This window comes from Crocodylus siamensis, chromosome 1, assembly GCF_052110815.1.
Source record: "Crocodylus siamensis isolate JL-2025a chromosome 1, ASM5211081v1, whole genome shotgun sequence".
Classification (NCBI taxonomy): domain Eukaryota; kingdom Metazoa; phylum Chordata; order Crocodylia; family Crocodylidae; genus Crocodylus; species Crocodylus siamensis.
In genome coordinates, this window is record NC_143395.1 from 59,015,562 (window position 1) to 59,030,870 (window position 15,309).

The following is a 15,309-nucleotide window of genomic DNA, read 5'->3' on the forward strand; positions in this document are numbered from 1 at the left end:
TGAGAGTAGGTTCAGGCTGGAGATTAGAAGGCAGTACTTCAGAGTCAGGGTGGCCAGGATCAGCTTCCAGGGAAGTGGTGCTGGCTCCTAACTTGGGGGTCTTTAAGAGGAGGCTTGATAATTACCTAGCTGGGGTCACATGAACCCAGTATTCACTCCTGCCCAGGGCAGGGGGGTCAGACTTGATGATCTACTCAGGTCCCTTCTGACTCTACATCTATGAGTCTATAAGGACATAAGCACACTAAAAGAAATGTATAAACATTCAGAAACAAACGTTTCCTTCCACTTAATCATTCACTTACTATTGTTACAGGCACCAGCTAAGTTAACAATTCAAACAAGATTTGTTAGTTGACGTCAACCTTATGAGCAGACATTACAGTGTTAACAAAGATGCATACCTCCAGGAACATAACTGCTAACTAGCACTACAATATTTTCCAGTTTTGCTTCCTTATATCCCTTTAAAATTCACACCACTTCCTGAACATGGATTTTTACTTCCTTCCTCTGCCTGGACTGAAACGTTAGGAGTTCTAATTCCTTACTTCCTTGTTTCATTGTGCTCTTCCTTTCTTCCTCTTTCCTCCACCCCCTTTTTTGATTGGTAGCAGCTTTCTGGAACAAGGAGGGGAAAAAAGTAAAGAAAAAACAAGCAGGGCACGGGAGTGAAGCATAAAGTCATTGGTTTATAGGTTTTCTACAATGGACCAAAGGCAAACTGGATGCACAGGGGATAGACTCTTGCTAGGCTCATTTGCGTTGACAAGTCAGAGATAATCAAAAAGCAAGACCAAGATTCCTGACAGAGTTGCCCATTTTAATTACTTTGTTTCTCTGCACAATGCAGAAGAAAACCGAACCTGTATAGGAAATGGTTTGGATTATTTTAATTTCATCTCACCTCCTGCACATCAAACCTCAGAATCTCCTTCATATATGTAGGCAGCAGTGTGAGAAGAGTGTAAAAAGTCCAGTTATAAGAAAAATGTGCCACAACAATAGCCCAGAGTGGAATGGACTTCAACATAGGTTCCCATGGCACAGACTTCTGGGTAGAAAGCTAAAGAATAGAAAGGGAGAGTGGGAGAATACATCAGGAAAACTCATACAGGCATTTATGGTCACTGGTCATTTTAGATTCTGAAAAGCATATTCAAGATCAGTCTGAACCATTAAATGTATTAATTACAATAATCAGCAATAAACACAATGAAAAAAACAGCAAGTCATATGGAAAGTCACAAGTATATTCTATTATATTCAAACAACAAAATTAATCCCTTTCCATTCAAAAAACCCAGCATAACTGAAACCTTTCTGAAGCTAATTATAAAACAATTTATCTCACTTATTTTAAACAGATCTATAGACAAAACCCCTGTCTATTCTACTGCACTGAATCCTTATATAGTCTACTGCACTGAAGATGCACTAATATATATAGCACAAGAAAAAATTCTGCTCTAATCCAGTGGTACTCAAACTTTTTGGCTGGCGGGCCTGATGGGTAGTGCCCAGTCAGTTCATGGGATGAATCTGGCCAGTGGTCCCAATCCAGTATCCAGGATGTTTGCAGCAGGGCCCCATCCAGCCATGATGAAATTGTGGAGGCAAGCCCAGCCCCACAGAGGGAAGGGGTGTAGATCAGCCCTGATCTAGCCATGGGGAAGTGGGCAAGGACCCAGCCCCAATCCAACCATGGAAGTTGGGGTGAGGATGAGAGAGGTAGGGCAGGGCCCAGCTCCAATCCAGGCACAGGGGTGGGGTAGGCCCCAATCCAGCCATTGCAACTCCCTCTTCATAACACTGCCAATTAGGAATTAAACTCCTCCCTGAAACAAAATGTGTACTGAAACTTTCCTGCTTAGTGATCTTAAGACAGGGCACAAAATTATTTTGGCTGGAGGTCCGCTTAATATTATTATTATTTTGGCTGTTAGGGGCCGCATGGGTAGCTCTGCCCCCAGTCACTGTATTGGGACTGTAAGTCCCAGGCCCTAGCCCCCGACCTGTGTCACCAGAAGTCCCTCCCCCCACTCAGCCCCCCAAATACTCCTTTTGGGAGGGGGTGGGTTGCCATCTCAGGACCAGAAAAAAAAAACAACCCACTAAAAGTCAAACACTAACTATAACATATTTTAATGTTATTACAAAAATTTTGTATCATGATTTGTGTTTACATTGTATATATAGAGGTGGTTACATAATAATTAAAAATATAGCCTTATGCTTGTATGCATGCATGATGGTGTGTGTGTGTGGGGGGGCATAGGGTATGTTGGGGTACATATGTATATGTCAAAGAGGGTCATGGGGGCAGGGTGTAGGGTGTGAGGGAAGGTGGGGGGTGATAGGACCCCCGCCACACATGGTGTGCAGGCTCCACTGCCAACAGCAACAGCAGGCAGGGTGGGGAGCAGGATAGGGGGCTTCTGCCTAGCAAGGCACGGCTCTGGCCAGTGCTGTGTGCTGGAGCTGCACATTGTGCATACCTGTAGGTCCCCTACTTGTGCTGGGAAATGACCATACTGGGCGCTGCAGGAAGCAGAGCTCTCTCCACTCCCAGTCTGCAGACCTGCACAGCAGGGGGCAGGGAAGGCAGCCAGCACCAGTGCAGGGCTTCCCCTGCTGTGCGTGTAGGAGCTGCAAGAGTGTGGCATGGAGTGGAGCTGCTGGGCAAGCTGTGCACCTTGCCCCTACGTGCTGCGTTGGCCGGAGCTGCACTCCGCTAGGCACCAGTACCTGCACCTGGCATGAGCACCTTGAGTCCCCCACCTGCTGCTGCTGTGGGCAGTAGGGGCTGTGCGCCTTGTGGAGGAGTGTGAGGGGTCCCCACACCCCCTACCTACACCCTGCCCAACTCACCCCCCTGGGTGTGGGCTCTGCGCTGCTCTCTTTGCTTCCACCCAGCTGCAGCTCCACTGCCCCCACCTGGGCCCCACCCCCACCACTTTCCTATCTGCTGCCAGAAAACTGGAAGCCAAGCACGTTCCCATAGGGCCAGCTGCAGTGCGGGCAGCAGCAGGCCCACCTGGAAGCTGCTGCTGGCTGGGCAGGGCCCTTCCACTCACGAGGGCAGGAGAGAGGCACAACAGGGTATGCTGCAGGGGCATACACATGGGCGCCTCGCTCCCACCCTCATGGGTGGAAGGGCTAGGCACGGTGCAATTCACTGGGGGGTGTTGTGGGCCGAATGACAGTGCCTGGTCCATGGGCCATATTTTGCCTGCTCGTCTTACGAACATCATACTGTAACTATGTAACAGTTTTATGTCTCAGTTTTGGTAGATTCATGTTCTGAAATTAGCATATCTGAACACATATAAATCACTTATAATTAATTTAACATAATGTGATAATAGACTAAAGGATGGCCTTACAAAAATAAATAAATAAAGGCCAAGCTCTGCTATTTCCCATCTCAGTTTGATGAGCAAAAAACAAGAACTCATTTACCTGAATGCAGGTATCAGAAGAGGAGAGTATTTTTGACAACTGTGGTATCTTTTGCGCAAACTTAAGACATGCAAATAATCAGTTCTTGCAGTGCATTTCCCCTACTCCTCTCTGTGAACTACCCTAGCTGCCAGCATTCGGGCAGAAAGTTGGCTGAAAAACAACTCTAACAGAATACCCAGAATCTGCGTATCATGAAGATAAGTATTTCCAATAGGATCAGAGGACTAAAATGGACCTAATGGGGTCATCTAGTCCAGCCTCCTGCTTATAGTAAGACACATACTTTGTCATACTGCATTAGAGTTGTACAGGTAATTAAAAAATGTAAATAGATATACCTTATTGAAGAATACATTCACTCTCATTTTGAATAATGACGGTTTCTTACTGATTTATGTGTTCAGCGTTTTTATATATCTGGTTTCATTTTGACAAATGAAAATGGTCATTCAAATTAAGCATGTATGTAGGTTTCAGTGATCTGTTTTGTCTTTTCATAAGTAGTTCCTTTTCTTATTTAAATTTATAAAACCCTACAAAGTTACATACCTGATCTTTAAGGGAGGAAAGAATATATTCCCTTTCAGTGTGCGAGATTCTTCTGTGAGTTTGGGGTGTGTCACTAACCAACCATATCCAGAAGAAGAACCATAATATACCAAGTGCACCTTATATTGAGGGAAAAACAAAACACACACACTAAATAATACCTTAATTGAGCAGGTAAAGACAGTTTGGACATTTAGAACAAGAATACAGATAACAGGCTGGCCTAGAAGGACATTTAAACAGCTGCATTTACACAGAGAAATATTGAATTTGTTACTATAAATTACTATATTCAAGTAACTTTTCAGATAGTCTTGTAATTAGAGTAATCTTATTCCACAGATTGAAGTCATTAATTTAATTTCACACTTCACACTAAAAAAAAATTAAGTCTGATGTTTCCTTATATTGGCTGAGCTGAGAAGAATGTGATTAATAACAGTCTTTTGCACAACTGACAGACAAATTTGGTCACTGAATGCATAACTTACATGGACTCCCACAAGAATTTACCGCATATTGAAAGCAGCAATTTGTCCAAGTAATAAAGCAACAGGGCTAGCACTTTATATTTTTGGAATTCTGTTTTAAAAATTCAAGTGTTTAGCACATCTGAAGCAAAAGATTTCCTATTTCCTGTGGCTGCTTTTTCCTCAATATTTTCTGATGCATGACTATTTTTCTGAACAGCAGAAAGAATCCCCCAAAATTTCTAGGACTGAAAAATATCATAGAGCAATAGTTCCAGGACATGAAAAGCACACTCCTTGCAATCTTCAGACAAAAAATGTTATTGAAAAGCACGATGAATGCATCACTACATAAATACATCTGAAATTAAAAAACACAAACACTTACCGAATATATAGAATACATAAACCCAATTCATGTAGTAGCAAATTAAACCAGACAATGGGAGAGAGACAACTGTTCCGAGCTGTGCACCTAGAAGGAAGACAGTTAATTTTTAAAGTATGCCAATATATATTTAAGTGGCGCACTGATTAGCTGGGGAAAACACATGGTGGTTGGAATTACAAGCAGGATTTCAAGATAACTGCATTGTTTCACTGTACATAAGCATACAAATAATTTTAAACCCACTATACAGCTGCCACCTCAACTACAATAAATAAAACGAGATGCAGTTGCTTTGATAGACTGATAAATGAAGTTGCAAAAACCCACTGCACCCCAAAATACCAGTGGAAGTAAGAAAGAAACAAACATGAATTTTGGTGTATCCTGTAATTAATAAATTAGTGATCTCTGTGTAAAAATGGGGGTGATAACTGCAGATTAAATAGTAGTATTCTAAAAAAGGTGACAGTAGGTCTGTTTCTGATTTAGTTTTTGGGAAACATCTACTGACTCTTTTGGCTCAGCATTTATTGTTCTTTAGTCCTGTCAGCTCTACAGAAGCAGCAAAACTACACAGGAAATGGATCTTATTTCTATTGTCTATTAAGTAGCTCCCAACTGCAGGGCCAATCGATGCTCTCAGTTATTTATGGGACAATCCTATAACTTCAATGGAACTGGGTAGGGAATGGAAAGATCTGACAGACATGGTATCTATAACATGAGAAAAATCCCTAGATAACAATCCCCAAGAAAGAACGAACTACTGTCCACTTTCTGATCTAAAAATGTAGTTTGAAGGGGTGGCTATTAAGAAAAAAAAAATACACAACTATTATCACTTTTAAAATAAGAAAGCCTTGTTTGAGAAGCGTTAAAACAGAGTTAACATTTTTATATAACCAACCCAACAAACACTATTCTGCATTGTTATGCTGGTCACAAGGATATAAGTACAGCCTGAACAAAATGAAAAAATCCCTAAAGCTACCCTAAACCTTGAGCTGACCCTAACGTTTCAACACAGCAAAAGCCGCGTTACCCGGCACCTTACAAACTGGCATGCTCTATTAACCGGCATGCCAGTCGACACTGCAAAAGTGAAACTGGAAATGCCCACTGTGGCACTTCCAGTTTCATTGAGCCCCTGCAGCCTGGGGCAAAGCAGCCTGTCCCCAGTGTGCCCGGGACCCCGCACCCTGTCCCCCAGCACATTGACACGGCGGGAAGGGCGGTGCCCCGAACAGGCAAATACACCTGTTCAGGCCTCTCAGGTAACCGGCATATTCGGTCATCTGGCACCCCCCATTCCCCATGGATGCTGGATAATAAAGCTTTGCTGTATTGTGATGTCATACAATATATTCCATGCAGCAAATTCTGAAGCAAGTTTATATTTCTCCCTTTCCCTGCTCCAAAAAATCAATAATGGTTTCTGTCATAGGGAAAGCGTTCCCTTTCGTTACTTTTAGTTGAATTTAGCTAAAAGATTCAGATAATACTTTTTTGGAAGATGGAAAAAGTAGGAAATTAGAGGTGCACCAATAAAGATTTTCGTTGGTGATACCAATAGCCGATGATTAACCAATCTTATCGGCTGAAGCCAATCCAATAACCGATAACTTAGTAATAGTGTAAGATATTTTAAACTACTTAACTACATAAATAAACTTTTACTTTTTGTTTGTGTGTGCATGTTATAAATGCAAAACAAGCCTCCTCCTTGCTCCAGCTCCTCATGAGGAAGGTGATAACTACCTTATTCCCATGAATGTTTCTCCTTTGCCCGTGGCTCCTACCCACAGCCTTACTTCCCACGCACCCCATGCTGCTGTCCTGGGCAGGCAGGGTGGATCTTTGTGTGGACAGCAGCACTGGGCGCGTTTAAAGCCCCAGAGCGCACTGCTATTTCAGGGCTGGTGGACACCATGCAGCCGAGGTCCTGTGGCTCCTAGGTAGAAGCCTCATTTGCAAAGCCACCCAGCAGAAGGAATGTTCTTTACGCAGTACCTTACCCCAGACTACACTTGCTAGGGTACTCCAAGCACATGCCCATATTTATTGGCTACAATGATCAAAAAAAGCCAATGATGTCATTTTTCCTTTTATCAGTGATAGCCAACCGATATATTGGTGCACCCCTACAGGAAAGCATGTTTTCTTCCTTGACATGAATAAAAACCAGTAAAAAGGATAAGATCCATTTGAAGGACATGGGCAAAACTTTCAAAAGGTATCTTGGTTCCAAAAGTGCAGATAAGTTAGGTTCTCAATTATAATTACTTTCAATAAGATTCAGCAGCTAACTTATTTAGAATCCCAGTACATGACCTTCTGAATCTTTAAAATGCTAGTATTATTAATAACCATCTTTGCATATCCCTCCATTCACTAACTATAGCTAATTACCCATGCTAGTTTTAATGCACTTTTTTTACTAATTATTTCCTTATGCATTTTTGTGCATTTTTAAAGTAAATAAATTCTAACTCTGATCAAGTACAGCTTTACCTAAACCAGAAAAAAGCATGCATCATTCTCCATTTTCTAACATAATAAAAATGGAAAATAAATGTTGAGCTATTTGTTCAAAAAGTATTTATAGTACTTCCTTCTGATGCATAAAATTGTGACAAATTTACCCTGAAGGCTGAATCTGATTGCAAATCAACATGTTTTATAATTGTGATACAAACCAATAGAAACAATATTTTTCTTTAAGAATTTTTTTTTTTTAAAAAAGAGTCAAAATAAGTTTCAAATAGAATATTTAAAATCAAAGGTTTGATGCTTCCCAACTTGAATCCCAATTAAAATTAGTGATATAAATCCCTTTGATTTAAATCAATCCTTCCTACTAATGGACTAAACATTTATAATCCAGTTATCGGCGTGGGAATTCCATGTCTCTCACCTGCATATGAAATACTAAGGAGTTTGCTGCGTTCTAGTGGGGGAGCCCAAGATGACCAAATGGCATGCATAGCTGGGAATGTAACTCCCTATAAAACAAATATTTTATTCCATTAAATTCCATAGCAATTCTCAATTTTTTTTCTAACCTGTGTGTAACAAAACAGCAAGGCAACCTATTAAATCACTTGCATTTAACAAAAAGCTCTTTGATACAAATATGCATAGTACATGGGCAATTACACAGAATTAGCTTTCTGGCTTATTTTCAACTCTATAGCTGAATGAGTCTTGACTGTTTTTGCCAACTAGGGGAAGAGAACCCAGTACTGTGCTACTCTAATTTGGATTAAGTGTTAATACAAGACATTTTCAGGTAAGGAGTTCCCATTCCTCACCCTAATATTAAAAGAAAGGCCAAACCAAAAGCAAAACAAACAAACCCCCGACCTTGAGGTTGATCATCAAAACCAGAATTTAAATTAAGCAGTTAATACTGCCCTGGAGACCAGCCAAAATGACAGAAGTCTGCAGAAGTCTTTTTTTTTTTCAGTTATTTCTGACAATGACTTCACAGACCACAGTTACCATTGAGGGTAACACTGAAATTTCTTAAATATATTTCCACACTTTAGGGGAGGGAAAAAAAAAAAAAAAAAGAGAGAGAATAAGATTACCTCTCCCAGCCCTTCCAAGGCTCTGACTGCTATGAGGTATCCAACTCCCAAATCTGCTGCTAAGGGGGTGAACAAGGTGAACAGAGAGGTACCAAAGATACCAAACCCCAGCAAAAACTTCCCTCCAATTTTGCTTGCAAGATATCCACCTGGAATCTGAGTAATGATGTAGCCGTAGAAAAAGGAACCAAGGATCCATCCTTGAGTATCTGAATCCCAAGAATATTTTTTTCCCTAAATGAAAAGGAAAAAGGGTTTGAACTAGCAACTTCATCAAATTATTTTATTTTACATAAATAATGTAATTAAACCTTGGTATTCTGAGGCTCTCAATGAATTTTCACTGCCCCTTCCTACTCCAGAATCAAATGTGTGATTACAGCTTTCATAGACTTACTAGAGCTAACTTGGGTACTGACAGATGTAGCCAGTGCATCATGGGATACAGGATCTCAGGCATCCAAGCACAAGCTAAACTCCTTGCTGCTGTACTCACTCTGCTCTCAGTACTGAGGCTAGTGAAATCTACTTCTGGTATGTCTACACATACTGCGTTTGTACAGACAGAGTAGCAAGAAGGATTTACTTTTACAAGAGAAGATGGGAGAACAGAATGATAAAAGCAATGAGGCAGGCCAAAGAGTCCAGAGATGACAAAAACACTGATAGCTACTGAAATGAACACAGAGATAGTGATTTTGGAGAGAGCAAGAGTCTGGGATCATCATTAATTATTTATGAGCATCTAAATGTATGGCACAATGAGAGAACGTTCAAATCTGTGTAAGGAAAAACTTATATCCTAAATTCAGGCATGATGTGAGTCCAGTATGAAAGCTATTGAAAAATGAAACAGCATGCAAATTATAAGAAATAATAACAATCAGAAAATCTTCGTAAGTCCTTGAAGCATTTATTTTTTCAATCAACCATATGATTTCTCAGGCAATGTGAGATTTTCCAGGGAGAACCTAAATAAAATGAGCAAGCTTAGGAAACTGGTGTTACAGGCACAAGGAAAGAACAGAAATAGGAATACCGAGGGAGGAAAAAAACTGAAGGAAAATTCTTTAAGAACACATTAGAGCAGGCAATTTCAAAGGTTAATGGGAAGGGAAGAGGATGACGAATAAAAGAAGGACCAGTATTAGGAGAAAAAGATGACTAGTAGCTAAAAATGTAATGCAATATTCCCCTTAATTGAAATAAAATTTACGCACAAGTCAAGACTATACGAAAAACAGACATAGTTTAATCAGTGAAAATGCTGTTTTTAAATCGCTCTGACAAAGGCAGAACAGAAACAGTTCAATTAAACACACAAAAAAGCCAAGAGTGAGTCATATTAGAACTACAAGGTCAGGTCAGCCAATCTGCAAAACAAAGCATAGAAAGGATGTAATACAGCCTATCCCTTAGCACAATACAGATGAATAGCTGTTTTAGATGAACATCCTACAACTTAAGAAAATCAGCCTGTGTTCTGAAAAGATGTGCTAATAAAACAGGAAGCTGTTCCATGCTAGCAAGCTGTTTGAATGTGAGACTTTAATCCTAATCACAGCATCCCTTTAGAAACAGTTTAAAACCATCACATATTTTACAGAAATTTATTTGAAATCTTACCGTTGTGTTACGAGGCACATTTAGGGTGGAGGAGTGTTCTGGACACACACTGGAAGTTGTATTTTTTGTTAAACTTGTGTTGGGTTCTACCATGTCTACCAGAGCAACGCTTAGATTCACACGTAATGCATAGAGAAGGAAGAATCCAAAAAAGGCCAGTACTGCTAAATTGTAGCGAGCTGAGCAACATGCAGGCACTGAAATAAGATTTTTTTAAAAGTTAGCAACTTTTATTTTTTAAAGTATTTTTAGTCAGTACAACTTCAGAAAAAAAACCCAATGAGTTAACTTTTTTTATTCTGTAAAAGTATATCTTAGCTCAATCTTTTTGACAGGCATGCCACAAATTAGCCCGGTATACTCCCCAAGGGCTACTCTGATCCCTTTCCTCTGCCTGATTTGCTACACTGATGTTTGCTCCCTGCTCTATCTACCACTATGCTACCTGTCCCCTCCCCCATCTGCTGCATGCCCCACATAAGGCCTGCTCACGTCATAGGTTGGCTACTCCTGTTTTAGCAATTTTATTTACCAGGTGGAGGCTGAGATCATGAAGACAATTTATCTAGTCACCTTCTCACTTAAAGTAACTACCACTCATAAATAGGAGTTGTGTGACAATTCGCATAAATTTCCAACAGTGAACTGAAAAACAGGATTTTTTGCAGTCTGGTTCTTATTCAGGAATGGACAGGAGATACAAGATTTAAAAACAGAATGGTCTGGTATAAAACAGGACTAATGGCCACCCTATTGGAAGTGGTCTGGACCAAACTAGTAGTCGTGACATGGTTAAAGGCAAGGCAGTAACAACTGGTTTTGGGGTTTCGACCCTGCTCTTTTCAGGTGATGCAGCCCCCGCAAATTATTCACCATCAAGGTGTGGTGGGCAAGCAAAAGCAGGTAGAGAGTGCACTAGGGATGGAAATATTGTTTAAAAAATATTTGTTTAACCTTGTCTAATTGTCCATGTCCCATGGAAAGGGCCAAACTCAAATGAGAAATATAGCACATTTTAGAAAAAATATTCAGCAATATGATTTCGAAAGACCTCTTGAAGCCATTGTAACATGACTATTCATAAAAACTTCATAAGGCACGTGGAAAGTATGAAATAACATATAAAAATGTTTGCGATTTAAAATTATTCCTAAACTTATGCTGTAAACTAGACATTATGGGGTTCCCAAGATTTTTAACTGCCTCAAACTGAGCCTCATATCTCTAAGACACTTTGGGCTCTGGCTTGCAAGTCATCAGCAGTATGGAATTTGTAGATGGAACATAAGTTTGTAGTTCCATTGATGATAAATACACCAGTGAGGAAAGTACAGGACTGTCACGAATGAAGAACAGCGTAAGCCACAGGTGTCAAACACATGGCCCGTGGGCCGGATCTGGTCTGTGGAACTGTTCCGTCTTGCCGGCTGAGTCAGCTGGTTACTGGAAGCTGGGGGGCATGGCCAGTGCAACATGACATTCTGCAAATTTCAGGATCCCTGGACCCAGATGGACACTGCTATCAGCAGCAGGAGAGCGAGTGAGGGCTGTGCAGAAACAGCAGTTGCTTGCCCCAGTGCTGCCTGATTCCCCTCTCATACCCCCCTGCTGTATGATTCCTGACCCTTGCCACTGCCCACTAGATGCCCACTGCCATCCCTGGATTTCAACCCACTGCAACTGCTGCTGGCTCCACAGATCTGGCCTGGGAGGAACTCCTGTGGTCCAAATCTGGCCCAAAGCAAGTTTGACACCTCTGTATAAACTGTTTTTATGCATCAATAAATGCAGAAGTTCTGACCCCTGGAGCAAATTCAACTTTTTGTTCACAGCTGGTGAAAAAAACCCAGCTAGCAGTACTGAAGAAACTGGCAGAGGAGATGTCAGGGCCCTTGGCAATTCATGAATTTGTGAGAGATGGGTGAGGTGGAGGACTGCAAAACAACCAACAGTATCCCCTTTCAAACAGGCAAAAAGGAGGACCCAGATAACTACAGACCAATTAGCTTCATCTCAATGCCCAGGAAGCATACCGTAAGGAAGTCCATATGCATGCATCTGGAGGAGAAAAAGTTGACCGCAAGCAGTCAGCATGAATTTACTAAGAACAAATTGTGTCAAACAAACTTGAAGGGCTTCTTTGACAAAGTAACTACTCGGGTGGATAAGGGGAATGTATCTGGACTTCAGCAAGGCCCACATGACCTTTTAATAAACACATTGCAGAAATGTCGGCTAGACAAAACTACCATAAGGTGGACAGACAACTGGTTCAATGGCTTTTAAAAAGCAAAAGTATACATGCCTGCTGCCATAACCATGGTCAGTAAGCCAGAACTATCATGTGAATGGAAGAGGGAGAGGGAGGAACTGTAAAACATAAAAAACCCCCGAACAAACCAACAAACCATTGGTGGCTGCACTTTCGAAACACCATATGGAGACATAACGGTAACAGCGGGAAAAAGGAACATCAAACCTGCTTACTCCAAAGCAATAATTATGGTAGCAAATTACTCAAATTCTAAACGGGATGTGATACAAGGAGACTGCTCTTCAGATATTCCATAGTACGGGACTCTGGGGATGTAGGTGAGCCGTGTCTGGCACAGACCACACACATTAAAGAAGTCTGATTAAAATATTAACAGGGAAATACGGATCCTCTGTGACAGGAGACGAACTGTTGCCTGATAGTTAAAGACAGACATTTCAGGCAATTGAAAAGCTATGAAAATTATGCTGAATTTGCAAATGAATGTTAGAGATGTAGGTTTCCATTGTTAAAGAAATGCTGATGCTAAAGGAATTTTTTACAAGCAGGTCATGTAAAAAAAGAAGGGCCAGCCTGGCAATCACTCCAAGATACTATACAAGCATATGCAACTCTCTCTCTCACACACACACACACACACTTGAGCAAAATACTAAAGGTCCCTCTTCTAGAGAAATCTTGTTTTTAATAGTATTTCAAGGAGTCACTTATCATTTTAAATTGAGATCAAGTAGCACAGCTAGGATTTACTGGGTATTTATTTTTTGGAGCAAAAATACCTTAAACAATGTGACACTAAAAGCAGAAGTGTTACTGTACAAAAATTGTGGAGCAACTTTATGCTCCAACTAGTTGCACTGGAGGCAATGGATCCTTAATGACAACAGATCACAAATTTCCAAAGAACAGGTACAATTATGATTAAATCTGCTTAATAAAGGTAATAAATCTGTACTCACTGAGAAAAAGCAATCCCCAGTAGTGGAAGCTTAAATATCATACCTACATGATTTAAAACCCCATTAGAAATGCAGGTTATTGGAACATTTCTGACTCTTCACTTTGAAATTGTGTCTGAAAAATGAGTATGTTTTAGAACAAACTATAATATTTAAATGATGGGAATTAATAAATGCGACTGCTCCAGATATTTTTTTGGAAGTAAACTGTTTTCCACATAATCTTCTGATCAGCCAGTCAAAGCACAGAAAGGTGGAGACTTACCAAAAACATACTTCACTCATCTAACTTTTTAAAATGGTTCCCATTAGCAAAGGACACATATACTAATAAAGAAACATGTCACATGTATTAAAAAAAACCCAAAGTCTACTTCAGGGTCCAATGCAACCAAATGTGAGATTCAATTCCTTACCTTGAACACAGCTCTCAGTTCCTATTTCCAAGGCTGCTTTCAAAGACATGGCTTATACTCTTTCAGTTACTGTTAATTTTTACATGTGAAGCCTATCCTAGAAGTTCTGCAGTTTAAGGAAGCTGCCCTCCTATTTTATTTAAACTTGTGGGCGAGGTAAGGTACTCCAAGTGGAGCGTGACCTATTGTGCAAGCTTAAGAATTTATGCTTACTAACTGACAACAGGAATGGCTTAAATTGTACCCATTTCAGTCTTTTGTCTCCAGCATATATTTGTGATTATCCATAATATCTGTCATTACTGAAGTTATCCAGTCCATAAATAGACTTTTTTGCTACATAAGCCATAGCCTTAAAATCTTATTTTTCTAGCTACAATTTGTGTTCAGGAATCATGTAGTCAAGACTTATACTCCTTTTAGTATCATCAATAACTTTTAAAATAGAGGGTAGAGCAGGGCAGGGCACCACCTTAAAGACTAACTTTTTCAGAGATGCATAAGCTTTCCTACACAACAGCCTACTTAGTCCTAAGACAATACTTGTCTTTTTCTTCCATATTTAACCCTCACATCTTCTTCCACGCTCTTTGCCCCCTATATCTGTTACAGCTACTTATTTGCCTTCAAGTTCCTTCTGTAGGCTTGCTTCTTCCACAAAGCCAGGAAGAGGACAAACTGGGATTATGCATTTGTCTCCACTGACAAATGCACACAATACTTCAGACCAGTGTTGTTCAGCTTTTTTCCCTGGCCAGCCAGATGGACAGTGCCTGGCTCAGCTGCTGGCTGGCTGGTGGTTCCAATCCAGCTCCTGGGGCCAGTGCAGCAGCCACCATTTGGCCCCATGGGGAGGAGATGGGGGAGCTTCACTTGGCCCTGTGGGGTGAGAGGTAGAAGGGACGACCTTGACCTAGCCATGCAGGGGGAGGGGAGAAAAGGGGGTGTGGGAAAGGGGAGCATGGCCCAGCCTCATGGGGAGTGGGGAGAAGAGTGTGATCTGGCCCCAGTCTGGCTCTGCAGGGGGAAGCAGGTGTGACCTGGCTCAGCTTTAGGAAATCGGCAAGGGGGAGGCTGGCTGTATTAATGGTCACTGCTCCCTCCACTGTCAAATTTCTGGACTTATTTAGAGCCCAGCAGGCTGGAGGTTGAGCACCCTGCTTTAGACCAGTGGTGCCTAACCTTCTTGCCCCATGGGCCAGATGGGTAGTGCCAGGTCCATCTGCATGCCAGACCTGGTAAGCAGGCTTGATCTGGCACATGGTGGGGGGCATGGCAGGGGCCCAAGGCAGCAACAGAGGGATGAACAGCCCAACCCTAATCCATCTGCTGCAACGAGAAGGGACAAAATGCAACCTGGCCCCAATCCAGATGCATGGGAGGTAGGGGAGCAGCCTGGCCTCAATCCAGACATAACAGGGAGGTAGGCGGGATGGAGGGGCCCTGATTGGAAGGTGTGTGAAGCTGGAGCATCCCAGCCCTGATCCAGATGTAAAGGAGGGACGGGGAGCAGCCTGGTCTGATCCAGATGGGCAGGGAGCAGACCCAGTCTTGATCCCACTGCAAGG

At 41.5% G+C, this 15,309-nt stretch overlaps 1 protein-coding gene across 5 annotated transcripts in view; it reads right to left on the reverse strand.

The window, feature by feature from the left end:
• The window catches only part of SLC17A5 (solute carrier family 17 member 5), a 36,079-nt gene that overhangs the window by 19,751 nt on the left and 1,019 nt on the right, over window positions 1-15,309 (reverse strand). For 3 of the 5 annotated variants that reach the window (XR_016440580.1, XM_090034985.1, XM_090034998.1), the window contains 6 exons: window positions 10,092-10,288; window positions 8,466-8,699; window positions 7,790-7,877; window positions 4,873-4,959; window positions 4,015-4,133; window positions 908-1,066 (listed from right to left, as the gene is read on the reverse strand). Coding sequence is in view for 2 of the 5 variants with exons in the window: in XM_090034985.1 (XP_089891111.1) it covers window positions 908-1,066; window positions 4,015-4,133; window positions 4,873-4,959; window positions 7,790-7,877; window positions 8,466-8,699; window positions 10,092-10,288 (884 nt within the window). In the remaining 3 variants the exon portion in view is untranslated. Of the gene's footprint in view, window positions 1-551; window positions 622-907; window positions 1,067-4,014; window positions 4,134-4,872; window positions 4,960-7,789; window positions 7,878-8,465; window positions 8,700-10,091; window positions 10,289-15,309 lie in introns of all 5 variants that reach the window. The other 2 variants (XR_016440587.1, XR_016440586.1) reach the window with 1 other exon arrangement.